At 41.1% G+C, this 17,643-nt stretch overlaps 3 protein-coding genes across 3 annotated transcripts; all 3 read right to left on the bottom strand.

Moving 5' to 3' along the window:
* Positions 1-10,079: 10,079 nt before the first annotated feature.
* Positions 10,080-12,370, bottom strand: LOC110755927 (acetolactate synthase 3, chloroplastic). Its single transcript, XM_021957253.2, has one exon. The coding sequence runs from the start codon at positions 12,297-12,299 to the stop codon at positions 10,311-10,313; it is 1,989 nt and encodes a 662-aa protein (XP_021812945.2). The 5' UTR covers positions 12,300-12,370; the 3' UTR covers positions 10,080-10,310.
* Positions 12,371-13,027: 657 nt separating this feature from the next.
* LHCB5 (light harvesting complex of photosystem II 5) lies at positions 13,028-15,080 on the bottom strand. The gene is made up of 6 exons (XM_021957242.2): positions 14,728-15,080; positions 14,556-14,640; positions 14,383-14,433; positions 14,093-14,213; positions 13,855-13,989; positions 13,028-13,409 (listed from the first exon to the last, which is right to left on the bottom strand). The coding sequence occupies exons 1-6, from the start codon at positions 14,942-14,944 to the stop codon at positions 13,149-13,151; spliced, it is 870 nt and encodes a 289-aa protein (XP_021812934.1). The 5' UTR covers positions 14,945-15,080; the 3' UTR covers positions 13,028-13,148.
* A 967-nt stretch (positions 15,081-16,047) lies between these two features.
* Positions 16,048-17,561, bottom strand: LOC110755920 (glycine-rich protein). Its single transcript, XM_021957243.2, has 3 exons — positions 17,345-17,561; positions 16,689-16,887; positions 16,048-16,333 (listed from the first exon to the last, which is right to left on the bottom strand). Exons 1-3 carry the CDS (start codon positions 17,511-17,513, stop codon positions 16,240-16,242), a joined length of 462 nt encoding a protein of 153 aa, XP_021812935.1. The 5' UTR covers positions 17,514-17,561; the 3' UTR covers positions 16,048-16,239.
* Between the last annotated feature and the right edge of the window lie 82 nt (positions 17,562-17,643).

The following is a 17,643-nucleotide window of genomic DNA, read 5'->3' as shown; positions in this document are numbered from 1 at the left end:
CCAAGGCCTGCTCGTCTATGTCCTTTTTTTAAGATTTAATTTATGCACTCCATAACCTCATTTTATACTTAATTAAAATAATTTAGGATTAACATCAAAAGACCCCCTCAAGGTTTGGGGTCATTCTCAATATGGGCCTTGGGCTTTGCATTTCATCAATTTACACCCCAATGTTTTCAAATCTGACCAATTTAAGCCTTCTGTTAAGTTGACCGTTTGGTCATACATTAACTGATGACGTGTCTGTTCACCCCTTTTTGTGTACCTGTGATGGTAGGGTAAAGTTCCCCATTAATCCAAAGACCATGGTTGGTCAATAAATCAACTTTCTTTGTGTGTCGAGCGTGCCACCGTTAGCAATTTTTTAATTCTAACAGACTTGAGAGTAAAAAATAACTTGCGCCCCAAGCTATTGACTGTGAACAAACGATTGTGAATTTGGGTGAGGAATATCTCCCAAGTAAGTTCTTTTCTATGCCTTAGACTGGTAAGGACTTTGACAATTTTCCTCAGTACAAAAACCGGTAGTTCTGGCCAGAATGAAAGATGACAGATTGAACCAATTTCAGGCAGAACTCCCTTTTACAAGACTCAGAAAGGGAAAAACTAGCTATACAAGGACAAGAAGAGGGCTGTGCTTCCATTTCTGTCTGGATAGTTGCTTCTGTTCTGGGCTGGACTGGATACGCCTGGGCTGGACTGGACTTTTAACAACTTCAACTGCTAGGCTTCAGCTGCAAATCGATACCAAAGCTTGAGTTTGGCAGAGCTTTAATCTATTTCGAACCCTGGAAGGCTTTTGGATGGGCAGAACTGAGACTTCTCTAGTCTGAAAGGGGCAGAAGTGGCTGGACTCGAGCTGGAAATGGGATGTAATACCTGTGCTGCTTAGTCAGGGCTCTTCATAAATTTGTTGAGGTTTTCATATTTGAGAAAACTCAAAACTCTGCTTGCCTTAGCTCTGCTGAACCAAATTTGTAACGAGAGAGAGACCTCGTTATTGTTGATTTGTGGACTGGAATTCAAATCAGAAACAGTGGTTCAGCTGTCTTTGCTGGGAGAAAAACAGGATGATTCTGCAAGCTTGTTGAAAAGCTTTTGAAATTAAGATGCTTCAGACTCTGGGTCTGTTTGGACTTAGCTTGGAGCTCTTGTGATCAAGTGATCATTTTGAGTGTTTGTCTTTTGACTGAGTTTTGGTTGAGTTGGTTGGGTGTCCTTGATGCGTTCACCCTCTCTTTATATTTTATAGGGAATATTTTTGAGAGTGGGCGGCAAGTAACTAAAAGACCTTTTTAATTTTTAATTAGAATCAACAGGAGTTCCATCCATTTTTGGCACGCGAGCACTTTTCAATTAGTTTCTTGGAGTGATCATTTCCCTGCGTTTTGGTGTGGTGCCATACTGTTCTTCCATTTCAACTGTTTTTGCACGAGTCTGAAGCTTGTGATGGCAAGTTCCCAGTTTTTGAACAACTCCCTGTTTCCCGCTTTATCTCCCTTTTATAGAAACAGCGTGCACTTATTCTCTGAAAATGGCGCTTTAGCATGATATCTTCTGTCAAAACGGGACTTGGTCTCGTGGCAACAGAGTTTTTCAGAAACGTCATTCTTTCATACCTGTTCCTGTTCAATCCTGACTTCAGCCGATTTTGTTGACTCTTTTTAGTCAGAGATCACGTGGGACTGTTTTAAAAGATTAGCTGGGTGTTTTTTGAGCCCCATTCTAGTTCTTCCAAGGCCCAAGTTGTTTTTTGATTTCCATTGTTCCCAGGCCTCTTAACGTTTTGGGCCAAGTTTATTGTTTTTGGCCTGTCCACTCGCTTAATGGGCTGGGTCGCGCTGATGGGCTTGAGGTGGACTGAAACAAGCGGCCTAGGAGATGGTGTGGGCTTTTGTTTTCGGCGTGTCAAATTTGAGCCCAAACAGTGTCCACTGTGGGACCCACCTATTAACCAATCCCAAATTTTTTATATAAAAAATAACATTATATATATATATATATATATATATATAAGGATAAACGACAAAAGACCCCTTGAAGGTTTGGGGTCATTCTCAATATGGGCCATGGGATTTGAATTTCATCAATTTACACCCCAATGTTTTCAAATCTGACAAATTTAAACCTTCCGTTAAGTTGACCGTTTGGTCAGATGTTAACTGATGATGTGTCCATTGTGGAACCCACCAACTAACCAATTTAGTATATATATATATATATATATATATATATATATATATATATATATATATAAAATTACATAAAATTTAAAAATAAAAAAAGGCAGATTGACATCATAACCCACTTGCTCCTCTGTCATCCATGAGCAATCCCTTATGCGAACCTCTATTGGCAATCCTTGAACAAGAAGCTCAAAGAAATGACTGTTCATTTTTCAAGAATCACAGAGCATCTGACAAAGCAGGTATCTCAAAGCATCTGCAACATGCTCAAGTGAAACAATTGCATCAGCATTCTTAGCAAGAAAAGACAAACTCAGATCTTGCAATGAGGGGATCAAATTTTTTGAGAGGGGATGATCCTGAAAACTTTTAGGAACCCATTTAACGAATGGTGGTTTGGTCTGGTCTTTATAGGGCAGTTGGGCATTTTTTGCTGCTCGATCTTTAATGATTTTCATGGCCGTAGAAAAGGGACTAGGCCAATCTTCGATATCTTGTGCCACTTCAACTTGAGGAGGCAAATGATTCTCCTTTTCCTCTTCAGAAGCAAAATGAGCATCTTCAACGCTAGAGCCTTCTTGTTTACGAATTTCATGGCCTAAAAGCACAAGGAAGACGAACATCCGTGATTTTGATGGTCGGGACTGGAACCAGTACCTCTGAAGGTGCAAAGGTAGATGGTGCCGATGTCGCCAGCACCGATGCAACAAAGGACAAAAGGGGCTGGGGTTCGTGCGAAAGGGGGTGGTGGTGGGGCCTCTGGGTTGTTGGGTAGGGAAGAGGCTGGGTTTTTTTTAAAAGTTTTGCTCGCGATCATGATGGGTGGGATTGGAATCGATGTCTGAGGGTGTAGAGGTAGATAGTGTCGATGTTGCCGTCACTGATGCGGAGGAGGAACGGGGCTAGGGTTGGAGCGAGAGAGGGTGGGGAACTGGGAATGGGGGGTGGTGAAGGCGCCTGGTTTTCGGCGGTGTAAATATATATATTTAATTAATTAATTATTTATTTATTTTCAAGGATTGGTTAGTAGGTGGGTCCCACAGTGGACACGTCATCAGTTAACGTCTGACCAAACGGTCAACTTAACGGAAGGTTTAAATTGGTCAGATTTGAAAACATTGGGGGTGTAAATTGATGAAATTCAAATCCCATAGCCCATATTGAGAATGACTCCAAACTTTCAGGGGGTCTTTTGTCGTTTATCCTATATATAAAGCTTAAAAGAATCCAGTACCTTCACCACCCCCACGGCCAGTTCCCCACCCCCTCTCGCTCCAACCCTAGTCCCTTTCCTCCTCCGCATCAGTGCCGGCGACATTGACACCATCTACCTCTGCACCCTCAGAGGCACTAGTTCTAGTCCTGCCCATTAGGATCTCGAGAAAAACCTTAAAAAAAACTCAGCCTGATCTTGAGCAATATTGTCGTGAGAGCATGATGTTGTATGGTTTTGTCGCAAGAGCATGAGTTCTTCAATTTGCTTGAAATGCTTGAATTGCTTGGAATGCTTGAATGAAATGAAATTTCTTGGGCTGTGGATTGGTTTTATGCCATGTGAATTTATCAAATACTTGGTTGATGAAGCATTCATCTTCATAAAATAAGCATCCCTTTCCAGCGGCTGATTCTTGGCTAATGTATCTTTTTCAGACTTGATTGAGAGGCTCCAAAGCATGAGAAGTGTCATCTTCTTACTAATTTGCTAGGAATTTGACAGCATGAAGGTGAGTTTTGCTTGCACCTTGACTTGCGATATGAACGCTTCTGGAGGATTTGAAACTGGCAAGATGTTTTGAAATTAGGCATGTGCTGGAAGGATGTTTGAAATAGGGCATGTGCTGGAAGGATGTTTGAAATAGGGCATGTGATGGAAATTCTTTGCTTATGGAGTAGGTGCTGGAAGAATGTAACTTGGCTTGGAATGATATAGCTTGGACATGCTCTCAGGATGTAGATAATCTAATCAAGATTTAGCTTGGTTTGGCATGAGAATGGAATGAAGTTGAGTCATACAATTCCTTGGAATCAAGGTATAGCCTGGTATGACATGAGAAAATTTGAAGTTCCCTAAAATTTATGTGCTAGATGCTTGACTTGTGCTTGAGTTGGTTTTTTTTTTTTTCATGCAAATTTGGCTTGATCGATTTGCTTGGCATGTTGTAATTTCCTTCTTGGCATGTTGCAGAGGTCCTGTTTGGTCATTTACAGCACGGGGTTGCATGAGTCTGAATGGTAGCATGTTTTAACATGGGTAAGCCCCCAAGAGGTTGAGGTCTCGAAAAGGCATAATGTTTGGGAGTGAATTGCAAAATTGATTTTTGACAAAGACTAGGTGTGCTAATTACTGGTGGAAACTCAGAGGTATATGGCTTGTTGTAATCAAAGAGATGATTTATATTGTATGGCAAAAAAGGTGGATGGGTTTGCTTGTTTGGATGGCATGGTGTCCTTCTTTGAATTTGATTGGCATGAAGCCCCCAAGTCAGCTTGTTGGGGTCAGCAATTGGTTGCATAGTTGGGTTGTATTCTCTTTGGCTTACTTAGGGTGGAGAAATAGAGTAGAGGCCTGCTTGTATTTTTTTTTTTCTCATGCAACTTGCTTCAAAGAAGATCTTTGAAAGAAGTAGATTGAAGATGAGAAGGAAGAGGCAAAGCGAGTTGCTGGAAGAGATGCATACAGCTTGTTTTTCTCCAGATGAGGAGGAAAACTGAAATTTACAGCAGCTTCTAGATTCTTGTCTCTCCCCTTTGCTTGGCATGAAGTCCCAAAGTCATTTGGAGTTTGCATGTGTAGTTTGCTGTGATGGATTTGCCTAAGCCCCCATAGGCCTTTCGCAAGATGTTTTGTCTTTGAAGGTATGTCTACAACATAAGAGAAAAATATTAGAAATGCTTTTGCATCCTTTTTTATTTTTTCAGAACAACTTAACAAAGCAAAATCAAAGAGAATGCTCTTATCTTCAAATTTTCTTGTAGTGCAGTTGCATGAATACTGACTTTAAAGCTTGTGATTTTTCAGGAGCCACTACAAGACTAATGGCCTAGTCCCCAGCAGAGTCGCCATTTATGTTGGGGTCTTTTTCCGTCAGAAAGCTTGTCCGGGCTTGTTGATTCTCGAACCGCCATAGAGTGGTGGATTAAGCCTTTGGTGCCCCTTTTTCTAAGTTAGCGAGGACTAGGCCCAAAGCATCCCGAGGGAAAAGTATGTCCCAGGGGGGTACTCTGTTCTTCTTCCAGCGGCTGCGTGTTTGATGTTGACGTTTCCGGCAGCTTGACGAAAAGTTGAAGATGACTTGCTGATGTAGATATGAGATTATATTAGCTTGGCATGAGAGCTTGGAGTGTGGGAGCTAAAGATTCACAAGTTTAGCAAATAAGAATGCATGTGCTTGGCTTGGTGTTGGATATGCTTGAGTTTAGGGTGTTGATGATTTGTTATTTGTGGTTATGGCTATGGCTATAGCTATGGCTATGGATTTAAGAGTTTCAAGAGGAGGATGAGAGGAAAAGCTTGAGGCTTGAAGGCTATGGTATTTATAGCTTGGAAGGGTATGAGGAGGAAAGAAAATCTTGGTATGATGGTTGAGGAATAGCTAGGATGACTGTTGGAATGCTTGTAGCAGCCAAAGGGAGGAAGGAAAGTGGTTCGATGGTTGCTGGGGGCTTGAGCAACCAAGAAATGTTGGTTGACAGCTGCTGGGATGCTTGCAGCAGTCAAAAGATGGAGGTTGATGGTTGGGATGGCTGCTGGAATGCTTGCAGCAGCCAAAAAGAGAAAAGAAGATGAGTTCTCATGGTTGTTGAGAAGCTTGTAACAACCAAGATAGGCTGGTTTTGGCTGGGCAAATGCCTCCCAATTTATAGAGGGGGAAGGCTCTCTTTGGTTTCCAATAGGTAAAAGGAAGTGTTGGAACTAGTTTATTTCCTATGGGTAAAAGGGAGCATTGGGACATTCTTATTTCCAATGAGTAAAACTAAGCATTGGAAAATGACTATTTCCAACGGGTAAAGGTTAGTGTCAGAATTGGCTTGTTTCCAATGGGTAATAGGGAGTGCTGGAAAAGGCTTATTTCTAATGGGTAAAGCTAGGCATTTGGAAAATGACTATTTCCTATTGATAAAAGGAAATGCTTGGAAAATATCTTATTTGCTTACCCACATTGGAGAATGTTGAGGCCCAAAAAATCCAAGGCTAGGCCCAAATATAATCTCGGCCTAATGCTATACCTTATCGAGAAGAAACCCAATTTGGGCACCCAAAAGTTCGTCATAGGCGCTTGCACACATGCCACGCCAAGCAAAGAAGCAACACGCCATGCTACAAGCTTAAGTGGGCCCAAGCCACGCGAACGCTTGGGGCTTGCTGAGCGGGTTGTGGTATGGATGGTTACGAGTATTCACGAGGCCCATTGATGGTCCAAGGAGTGGAAGTTTTGGGCCACTTGGGAGCACCAAAACTCAAGCCCATTCCTTGAGCCCAAACATATGGGTAAGCATGAGAGAAAAACCTAATAGCCCATCACCTTAAGAAAACCTAATAGCCCACAACACTTGAAAAATCCCACATCAGCCAAAACTTCCAGCTGCTAGAAACAAAACAGCCTAGCGTCTTATATCCAACATCGTGGAAATATCCAGCACCTTTCTTAAAACCAGATCGAAGCCAAACCACCAAAACCAAGCAAAACCATGTGCTGATGGAATCACCTTTTGACCAGCACTCTTACCCATTCTTTCCTCTACAAGCTTTAGTGAGAAAACAAGAAGGAAAAGTGGGTGGCTCCTTACCCACATGGAGAAGTCCAGCTACTAGAGGGCCTTGGAACCCCAAAAAGTTGTGTGCCTATGGGTTCAGGCTAGGGAAATTTCACCAAACAAGAGCAAATGGAAGAAAGTGAGGAAAAAGGGAGAGGGTGGCTTGAAAAAATTAAGGTTTTTAACGCCTATAAAAGGAGCCACTTTCTTCCCAGCAAAACACAACAAAAAACCAATCGAAGGCAAGCATCCCTTCTGGAATCCTTCAATTTCATGCTTTGTTCTTCCATCTTCCTCCTTTCTCTCTCTCAAAACCCACATCCAGAGAGAGCAAGCATCATCTCTCATCTCTGGAACCCTCCAATTTCAAGCCTTGTTCTTCCATTGCTTCCCATTTTCTCTTCTGTCAAATTGCCCAGAAGCTTGACGAAGCTTTCGTCAAGCTGCTAGAAATATGCTAAAGCCACCCATGCTTTCATCTTCTTCCTCCCTCTCTCTCATAACACATATCCAGAGAGCAAGCTTCCCTCTCGTCTTCAAAACCTAGCAATTTCATGCACTATTCATCATTCTTCCCCATTTTCACTCTTGGCAGAACTGTTCCAGTACTTGATAGAACTTTCGTCAAGCTGCCGGAAACTTGCTCAAGCCACCCGTTCCTCTTCCTCATCTCTTCCTCTCTCTCCTCAACAAATCCTCCCAAAAACTCTCTCTTCCCCTTACTTCGAGCCTATGTTTCTCATAGGAAACCCAAGCCTTCTCTCTCTCATGCTAAACTCACGAATGCTCAGCTCCCATGCCACAAGCTTCTCATGCCAAGCCTAAATATTTATCTGTAAGTTGTTGTTATTTTCGTTGGTGAAGGTAACCAAGGAGTTTCCTAAGGCTTCACTACCTTTTCGAGACATTCTTGGGGCTTGATCTTCGAACTCAGACACAGGGGGGCAATCTCATATGTTCATCCTTTATAGCAGCCCAAGCCGATTCGTTTGGCTGCTGGAAGAAAAAGACCCCTACAGAGAACTCTAAGTAATGGGCTTGGACTTTGGTGCTCCCAAGTAGCTAACCCAAAGTCTCCATTATCCAAGAGCTTCCGTGAGCCTTGTGAACCTCCGTAACCTTCCACAGCACAATCCATCATGCAAGCCCCGTAACCACATGACTTGGGTTCATGTAAGCTTGATAGGTGATTGACATTTGAAAAATGTATGGCTTATTATCACAAAAGATCCCTAAGGTTTACGAAACTATCAGATTGCATCCTTAATGTTTTTTTGTGTCACTCGTGGTCCTCAAGGTTAGTATGTATAATCACAAATGGTCCCTGCCGTTAGGTTCCGTCAAAAACTCCGTTAGTTTGCTGACGTGACATATATACATATCACAAAACATCCCTAAGGTTTACACATCTATCACAAATGGTCCTTGCGAAATTTTTTAATTTTTTAATTTAAAATTCATAAAATTTTGGTTTTCTTTTTTATATTATTTAAAAATATATATTGTATTTTAAATACATATGACACTATATTTTTGAAGATGTGGGCTCCACATACATGTCACACCAACAAACTAATGAAGTTTTTTTAAAATAATTTAAAATTCATAAAATTTAAAAATGAAAAAACCATTTATATAAGGATTTTAACCTTAAGGACCATTTATAATCCCTAAACCCTTGGTTTTTTTCATTTTTAAATTTTATGAATTTAAATTATTTTTTAAAAACTCCATTAGTTTGTTGATGTGGCATCTATGTGGAGCCCACATCTAAAATAATATAGTGTCATGTGTATTTAAAATACAATATATATTTTAAAATAATTTTAAAAATAAAACCAAAATTTTATGAATTTTAAATTTAAAAAATTAAAAAAATTTGCAGGGACCATTTGTGATAGGTGTGTAAACCTCAGGGATGTTTTGTGATATATATATATATATATATATATATGCCACATCAGCAAACTAACGGAGTGTTTGACGGAATCTAACGGCAGGGACCATTTGTGATCATACATACTAACGTTGAGGACCACTAATGACACAAAAAAACATTAAGGATGAAATCTGATAGTTTCGTAAACCTTAGGGACCTTTTGTGATAATAATCCAAAATGTATTATTGGCTTTGCATGGCATGGACACTATTATTTATTTATTTAATTCCCAAAACATAGCTTGGATTAACGCATGACCAAAATTATATGTTATATCGGGCCTTAAATGTCTTTGGGCCTCTCGTGACTTTTTTGGGCCTCAACAGGTGGATAAAAGGTGAGTGGGAAACAAGCAATATATACAATAATCTTTTAGTGCCTATTTTTTGACAAGTTCAAATTTAATGGTTCAATAAAGAATTTGAAAGCTTATTTTGGCTTTATTAATCTTAGTGGCAAAATTGCTTTAATTTTCATAATATCAATCCTAATTTGAGATAGGCGTAGAAGTAACACATTTTCATAAAATTCATTTTTAGGTATAATATTTTTTTTAAAATATATTGGCTATTGGTGTAGGTTTAGTAAAAGAGTTTGGTTATTATATTTTTGTTTTCTTAAGTTATGTAGTAATTTATACTATTGTTTAAGAGAAAACTCTTTATCCATCACTTTTGACAAAAAATATGTAACAAAAAAATTTAAAAGACTTAGAAATTTAATTAATTATTTTTAAACAAGCCCGACCTGATCAGATAGTTCTGTCCAAATCAAGCCCTTTGAAACTTTGGCCCAATATGAAAAATTTAAAAAGCCTGTAAAACGCAGCTAGAACTCAAAAATTTCAGCCCAGCCTGACTCGATGACGAACCCTATCAATGAAGTGTCAACTTTAGAAAGCAACCAAGAAAAAGTTGACATTAACGGTAGCCGTACCAACAACACTGTCAATGAATCAAGCTGCAAGCCTTCAATTTAGGGTCCAAAAAAACTGCCTAAAAATTAGAAAGTAGAAACCAACAAATATATACTTACAGTGGCAGTACCAGCGGTATTGAATAAATCCATATGAAATCAACTTTTAATACCTACTCAATCAACCAACAAATTCTATAAACAAATTAATCCCAGCAGAGAACAAATTAGCGAGTATTGAAACAAACGTAACCTTGAGCAATCGACCTGCTGCATCACCTAATTCACTTTAAACAAAGAATACCATCTTAACTATTAGCATTTTCTTTAGGAAGCTGGGGATTGATCTCTTATACAATATACATTTAATACATAAACAAATAAGTGAAGTAGGAGATAGCATCTACATAACTTTTTTTGCATAGAAACGATAAGTTTATTTTACACAATTAGATAAACTAAACACTTAAAGCACATCTCAAAATTGTAGATACGAAGGATGGTGGCCAGGAAATCAATAAGACGATCTTCCATCACCTTCAGTTATCACATCTTTGAAAGCACCACCGCTAGGAATCATAGGTAAGACATGCTCTTGATGGGGCACTATTACATCCAACAAGTATGGACCAGGAGTGTCCAACATTTTCTGAATTGCTTCCTTCAGATGCTCCTTCTTCGTCACACGCGCAGCTGGTATCCCACAAGCTGCTGCAAACTTGAGCATATTAGGGAATATCTCAGACTCGTTTGATGGGTTCCCTAAGTAAGTGTGAGCCCTGTTCGCCTTATAAAAGCGATCCTCCCACTGAACAACCATACCCAAATGCTGATTATTCAACAGCATTATCTTAACGGGAAGATTCTCTACCCTGACAGTTGCCAATTCTTGGACATTCATCATGAAACTCCCATCGCCATCAATGTCAACAACAATTGCATCTGGATTTGCAACAGCAGCCCCGATAGCAGCAGGCAATCCAAAACCCATAGCCCCTAATCCCCCTGACGTCAACCACTGGCGAGGCCTCCTGTATTTGTAAAATTGAGCTGCCCACATTTGATGCTGCCCAACTCCAGTGCTTATAATTGCATTCCCATCCGTTAATTCGTCAAGGACCTGAATCGCATACTGAGGAGGAATGGCTTCCCCAAAAGTCTTATAATTCAATGGAAACTTCACCTTCTGCTCTTTCAGCTCCTCCCTCCAAGCTGAGAAATCTAGTTTAAGCTTGCTTCCTTTGCCTACCAATATTCGATTTATCCCTGCCAATGCCAACTTCACATCTGCACAAACTGACACATGAGGCTGCTTATTCTTTCCGATCTCTGCTGAATCAATATCAATGTGAACAATCTTAGCGCGGCTAGCAAATGCTTCGAGCTTCCCTGTGACACGGTCATCGAACCTCACCCCAAAAGCAAGCAACAAGTCAGACTTATCCACAGCATAATTAGCACACACAGTCCCATGCATCCCAAGCATTTGGAGGGACAATTCGTCAGAGCACGGGTACGCCCCGAGACCCATCAAAGTACTCGCAACGGGGATCCCGGTAAGCTCCACAAATCGCCTCAACTGGTCGCTCGAGTTCAAACACCCTCCACCAACATACAAAACCGGCTTCTTCGACTCAGATACCAACCTCACAATCTGGTCCAAATGGGACTCAGCGGGGGACTTGGGCAACCTAGACATGTAGCCGGGTAGACTCATGGGTTGGTTCCAATTGGGAACTAGAAGCTGTTGCTGTATATCTTTGGGTATGTCTATCAAAACTGGGCCTGGTCGGCCTGAGGTGGCCAAGAAAAAAGCCTCACGAACAATTCTAGGAATTTCCTCTACATCAAGAACAAGGTAATTGTGTTTGGTGATGGATCGGGTTACCTCAACGATGGGTGTCTCTTGAAAAGCGTCGGTGCCGATCATGCGGCGGGGGACCTGTCCAGTGATAGCAACCACGGGGACGCTGTCGAGGAGTGCGTCGGCGAGGCCACTGACCAAGTTGGTGGCACCAGGGCCAGAGGTAGCAATACAGACACCGGGGAGGCCGGAGGCGCGCGCGTAGCCCTCGGCAGCGAAGACGCCACCTTGCTCGTGGCGAGGGAGGACGTTGCGGATGGTGGAGGAGCGCGTGAGGGCCTGGTGGATCTCCATGGATGCGCCTCCAGGGTAGGCGAATACGTCGGTGACGCCTTGGCGTTCGAGGGCCTCCACCAGGACATCCGCGCCCTTTCTTGGCTCATCAGGGGCATATCGGGAAATGAAAGTTTGTGGGTCTGAAGTGGTGGTAATAGGGGTGGTGGTGATGCTGCCGGTGCTCGTTGCTTTGGGTTTGGGAGAGAGAGAATTGGAGATGTGGAGAGGGCGGTAGAGAGTGGGCTTCTGGGGAAAAGGGGAAAAGGGGCGGGTAAATCTGGAAGTGTTGTTTTGGGAATTTGTTGAAGAAGGGAGAGGAGAGGGATTTGAAAAGGAGGAAGAGGATGGAGCGATGGCCGCCATTTTTAACAAGCTGAGAGCCTGAGAATCGAAGAAGAGGGTGAATCAAGATTCAAGGATGGAGTTTTGTATTAGGCAAGTTTTGTTCATGAAAGGGAACCGAAGTAGGGCCGGCGGCTCATCAGTCAAACTCAAACATTGGGTCTACGGCCCACAAGCCCTATGGTCGTTATTGGATCCGATGGGCTCCTGTCCTGCACAAGCCCATTCGTGGGCCTCATACTTGCTTATCTGGTCTGTTTTATCTCATATTACTTTGTCAGAATCATTCTATAGTGAGGGCGTTATCTAATGTCGTTAGATAAGGTCTTATTTTTTAATCGTTGGATTAAATTGATTAATTTGATCAAACGGTTCAGATATAGCGCCACATCTCACTATAGAATTCTACTACTTTTGTTATTCTCTTCGTGGCTCAACTTCCTTGAAACTCTGGTTGTTTGCATACTAAAATCTCTATTTTGGTAGCTCTCATTGCTTAGGAATTGTAATGGTATAACCTTTCTGGAAACTGTCATCTCATATCATTGATAGTATTATTTATTTGAAGGGTTTCAAATTAACTCTTGTAACAGCAAACAGCCAAGTTATTAAAGAAGAACAAATTTTGATATTGATCATTGAGAAAATTGGATGTCAAGGATATGCAGAGCATGATAATTTTGGCCGGAAGAACATATATAGTTTGACAGACACTAAAACCGTAGGTTATGTTATGGTAGGTCTCTATATATAAAATGAAAAGCAGCTGCAATTCCATTCAAGGATTAAGGTTAAATGCCTTAAAGAGGACTGAATGTGATATACAAATGCACTTGAATTTTGAGTGGAGCGGCAAGAGGAAACTTAAAATTACAGGGTTGGAGCTCTTTCCACAGAGCCACCAATCACAGTAAGCAAGTTGTTGCCGAAGGGATCACTGAGATGCTTTGCTAGGTTTTCGACAGGACCTTCTCCGGTGACATAAGCTTGCAGGAAGAAACCAAGCATGGAAAACATGGCAAGTCTTCCGTTCTTAATCTCCTTCACCTTTAGCAATGCAGCCTGGTCTGGATCCTTAGCGAGCCCCAATGGGTCAAAAGGACCACCTGGGTGAAGCTTGTCCTCCAAATCCTACCAGGAAAATCACACAACAGAGTCACGAGATTGTCATCCTTAATTCAAGTAATCCTTTCTTTTTTATTGATTGCGTTATTATTTTTCTTAAAAGGGCATATATATATCTACCAGCATATGCATGAGCTGTATCCCACTATCATTGTCTTCAACCTCAGATTTTTCAAATTGTCCCATGAAGCAAGTGAAATTTTGACTTTAGTTTAAGGGATTTGCTCCCGGGTTGACAGTGCAGATATAAGGCAGGCAGTCTGGCAGATTATGACTAGTAGTGTGTGAATTTTGATATGATCAATTATCTTGTACACTAAAATACTCGGACTAAAATTTGAAAAGTTCCAACATCTTATGTGGGTTTACTCAGAATTTATTAGTTTAGATAACAGCAATGATGAAATCAGGGTAGTAAACTATAAAATTAAAATGAATTCTAGTTACGTACCAAGCCGTTTGTGAGTCTGTAGTATTCTGCTCCACCTAGAAGAACAACCTCAGCAACAACAGCAAAGATGAGATTGATAGGTATGTTCTTACCAAAGTAATTCAATGTGTTCCCATCAAGGAGTAGAGCTCCTGTCTGCATTCATGGGTAATAATACAGTAAGAGTCATGATAAGTTGAACGCTTCTACTCCGATATGAAAAACAATGTTTAATTGAATTATTAAACTAAATGCAAACCTTGAACCAGACAGCCTCAGGGCCGCAGTTAGCACCAAATTTGTTGAAGGCCTCTGGGATGATGAATCCGGCAGCACCAAGCATAGCCCACCGAGCATGGATTAGCTCATATGCTTGGTATCTGCATTAACATTATTCAAAGACACCACGGTATTAATTACCCCCACATGTCACCAATTAAATTGATCATCTGTTTGTTTCCATCCTAATGAAAATTAACTGCAGGAGAAAGAAATCATATCTCTAGTCTAGAGAGAGAGAGAGAGAGAGAGAGAGAGAGAGAGTATTACTTGCTGAAGTTTTCTGGCTTCTTGCCTAGCCCAAAAGGATCATATCCATAACTGCATTGGATCATGCACATCATATCAATGAAATGAAGTAATGGACAACTCAATTAGAGGTTCAAGTAATTGCTCAATAATTTCAATTAGCTAGAGAGAGATAGAGATGTTTAATATCTTACTCGCCAGGAACTTCTCCAGTCAAGTACTCTGGGATCTCTGAGCGGTCCAAGAGCCCCTCAGGCAAGAAGATTCTTCTATCAGGACCTGATGAATTAATTAATTAACTGCATGGCATGGCACTGATTTATTAATAATTGGAGGGAGAAAAGAAGATGATGATGAACAACTTACCATACCACTTGGCGAGCTCTTCGTCAGCAGGAGCAACAGCCTTGGCCTTGGGAGGAGCGGCCTTCTTCTTGGAGAAGAGTGCGACGGTCTTGAAGGTGGCTGGGGTGGTGGCCGAAGGGGCCGACCTGGCTGCGCCGCTAAAGTTGTTCAGACTGTTTCCAAGCAATTCAGACACACCAAGGGAAGCAGCCGCTGTTGATGCTGCCAGAGAAGCCATTTCAGTTTAACCTTGACCTTCACCTGCTCTCTCTCTCTCTCTCAACTACTCTCTCTCTCAGCTACCGGCGTCCTGCCCCAATTATGCTCAGGAGGAGGAGGAGGACTCACTCAGTAAGTACGTAGTGGAAACTATGGCTCACAAGCGATATACTATAAGCTTGAGCTGGTGGATGTGGACGTGCCAAGTCGGATTTTTGTTTGCAGGATTTGATTGGTTTGCAATGAACCTGCGCAATCCATTCCCATGATTTCATAGGGTGGATTTGCTGATTTGGCAGATGATGCTGCTGACGTGGGATGCTCTTCAGATAACATCTTCTATCCAATCCAATGTTGATGGTCTCGACTCTTTCTTCACTCACTCTCACTCTCACTCTCAGCCTTTCTTTTTCATCTGCAAATTTACCATAGATACCCAACAGCAACCCATTTGCTGCATAAAACCCAAGACGTTGTTTTTTTACTGTTTTTTCCCCTTAGGTGTTTAAGGTAAGAGTGGAGATCATCAGGTAAAATCCTCCATATTTTACTTGGGTAAATTACATTGAGCTTATTCTACCGTTACTTTAAGTTTCAGACCCTTCAATGACAATTTTACTCTCTTTTTGACACATGGAAAAAAAAAACCCCTCGCAGAGGTGCCAGTGTGGGCAATGTAGATTGTTTGATAAGAGAACATTGTTGTGATACCTTGAATATCAATTTGGTTATACATTGGGAAGACTTATGCGTCCAAATGCCAACTTTAGGTAACGATTCCCTGTCAATGAGGGAAAGGATATCGCCCCTTTGCGTATCAACGATGACCTCAACGTTACAAAAGATCAAAATTTGTATCTTTGAAATTTTAAGATAAATGGCATTTTCCAAATTTTGAAGTTAGATATTGTACACAAATGAGTATTCTCAGACAACGAAGAAAAAGTTGGTCAGGATTTTGAGGAATAAACTATTCTATTTTGCTATACATTCTTTCATATGTTTACAAATGTTCTGTTTAACTTGAAGTAAAAGACATAGATCTAAAATTGTACAATTCATTCTTTCTAGAAGCGCACCTTTCTTTCTCATTTTTATTGCACATTTCAAAACACAGAGATCTAATCATTTTAAGCGTTCATTTCAAGAAACTATAGTCTGTAGAGAAGATTATAAACAAGTAATGCGAGAAAGACGGCGTTTTCACGCAGAGGAGAGTACTAATAGACCTTAGCTACATAACAGTATTCAGTAAATCATAATCAATTCAAATCTACATTAACAACTCAGCAAGCTCAAGTCACAAAAGAGAACTCATCTTCTCCACTTGTCCATTTCTCTTGTAGTAGCTCTCACAAGTTTCTTTGTATTATCAACAAGCTCCTCAACTAGTGCACCAATATCATCCCTGACGAAAACATACGAAAAATGAACATCCCATGTATATATACTAATACAATACAAATGAGGATTAGAAACTTGAACAGCAGGAAAAGTATCCTATAAAATGGTGATTTCAAAACAATTTTTCAATTTTCTGCATCATTTGGCAACTTGTTGGATAGAGAAGGTCCTAGTATTGCCCGTCAACAAATAAATCAGATCGAAGTTGATTTACACTTTTACTGAACAGAAGAACAAGGTTACATGGGTTTTTCGGTTTCTTTACATTAGGGTTTATTTTCTATTTTTCAAAAAACAAAACAAGAAAAAGAAAAGTCCCCTCCCCAGAAAATATTGACAAAGGAAAACAGCAAACTTACTGAGTAGGCAGATTTCCAGAAGCACGAGAAATGCCAACATTTGCTCCTTGAAAAAGATTGCCAACATTAGAGTATCTCCGATGGTCATCATGAGCAATGCCCTTGCCGACGCCGTAGCCGAATCCTAAGCCGACCCCACATCCAGCACCAAGGCCAAAGCCAACTTGTAAGCCAGGAATCCCAGGACCAAATCCTAAGCCTAGAGAGTTGGTTTTCCAAAAGCAATAACCATATGTGTCATCAAACATAACACAAACACAGAAAGATAAATATGAAATGATCAAATGATCACTGCCACTGGTGTTGATAAAATCGTGTGGTGCAGGTGCAGCTAGAAAAGAATTGCATCGGGTAGCTAGCTCTAGGCTCTAGGCTCTAGGCTCTAGCTGTATAAATGATCACCTCACTCTCACTGCCACTGGTGATTCAAGAACTGCTTAGCTTAACGACCTAAATTTCAAGTCGCCAGACAATTAATATGTGGTGCGGCGGTGCCCTAATTAAATTAAATGGACCCAAAATCTATATTCTATACAAACCTAGGCCTGGCAGTGGCAACTAATTGATTGGCAGTCTAACCCTAAATTAGGATAAACAAACAGAAAACTCAACTCAATTCAACGTGAGAAAATGAGAGAGAAAGAAGAACCAAGTACCGCCGAGGAGGCCGACGCCGAAGCCCAAGCCACAGCCAACGCCGACACCAAAGGCGGGACCCACCTTCCCGAGTTGCGGGGTTTTGATAACTGGAAGCTTCCACAGCAAACCCTTGCCCTCCTCCTCATCCCTTTCCTCTCTATCTCTGCCTCCCCTGCCCATCATCATTTCCTTCTCTGTCTCTCTCCTCTGTTTCTGTTGGGTCACTGTGTTTGTGTTTCTTTGTCGTCTTTTGAGCTCCCGAAATGGTTTGGTTTGGGCCTGCCTAAGGAAAGCACAATTTCAATTTTGGAACAAA

This window comes from Prunus avium, chromosome 8 (assembly GCF_965620075.1).
Source record: "Prunus avium chromosome 8, drPruAviu1.hap1.1, whole genome shotgun sequence".
Classification (NCBI taxonomy): domain Eukaryota; kingdom Viridiplantae; phylum Streptophyta; class Magnoliopsida; order Rosales; family Rosaceae; genus Prunus; species Prunus avium.
Note: the sequence above shows the minus strand (reverse complement) of the source record. Positions and strands in the feature narration are given on the sequence as shown.

Excerpts from the sequence above, each read along its gene's own strand:
- LOC110755927 (XM_021957253.2), bottom strand. The coding sequence starts at position 12,299 with ATGGCGGCCATCGCTCCATCCTCTTCCTCCTTTTCAAATCCCTCTCCT.
- LHCB5 (XM_021957242.2), bottom strand. The coding sequence starts at position 14,944 with ATGGCTTCTCTGGCAGCATCAACAGCGGCTGCTTCCCTTGGTGTGTCT. Across the intron at positions 14,641-14,727 it reads AGAGCTCGCCAAGTGGTATG|GTCCTGATAGAAGAATCTTC; the intron begins GTAAGTTGTTCA and ends TTAATTCATCAG. Across the intron at positions 13,410-13,854 it reads ACAGACTCACAAACGGCTTG|GATTTGGAGGACAAGCTTCA; the intron begins GTACGTAACTAG and ends TTTTCCTGGTAG.
- LOC110755920 (XM_021957243.2), bottom strand. The coding sequence starts at position 17,513 with ATGATGATGGGCAGGGGAGGCAGAGATAGAGAGGAAAGGGATGAGGAG. Across the intron at positions 16,888-17,344 it reads CGGCGTCGGCCTCCTCGGCG|GCTTAGGATTTGGTCCTGGG; the intron begins GTACTTGGTTCT and ends CCAACTCTCTAG. Across the intron at positions 16,334-16,688 it reads TCTGGAAATCTGCCTACTCA|GGATGATATTGGTGCACTAG; the intron begins GTAAGTTTGCTG and ends TGTTTTCGTCAG.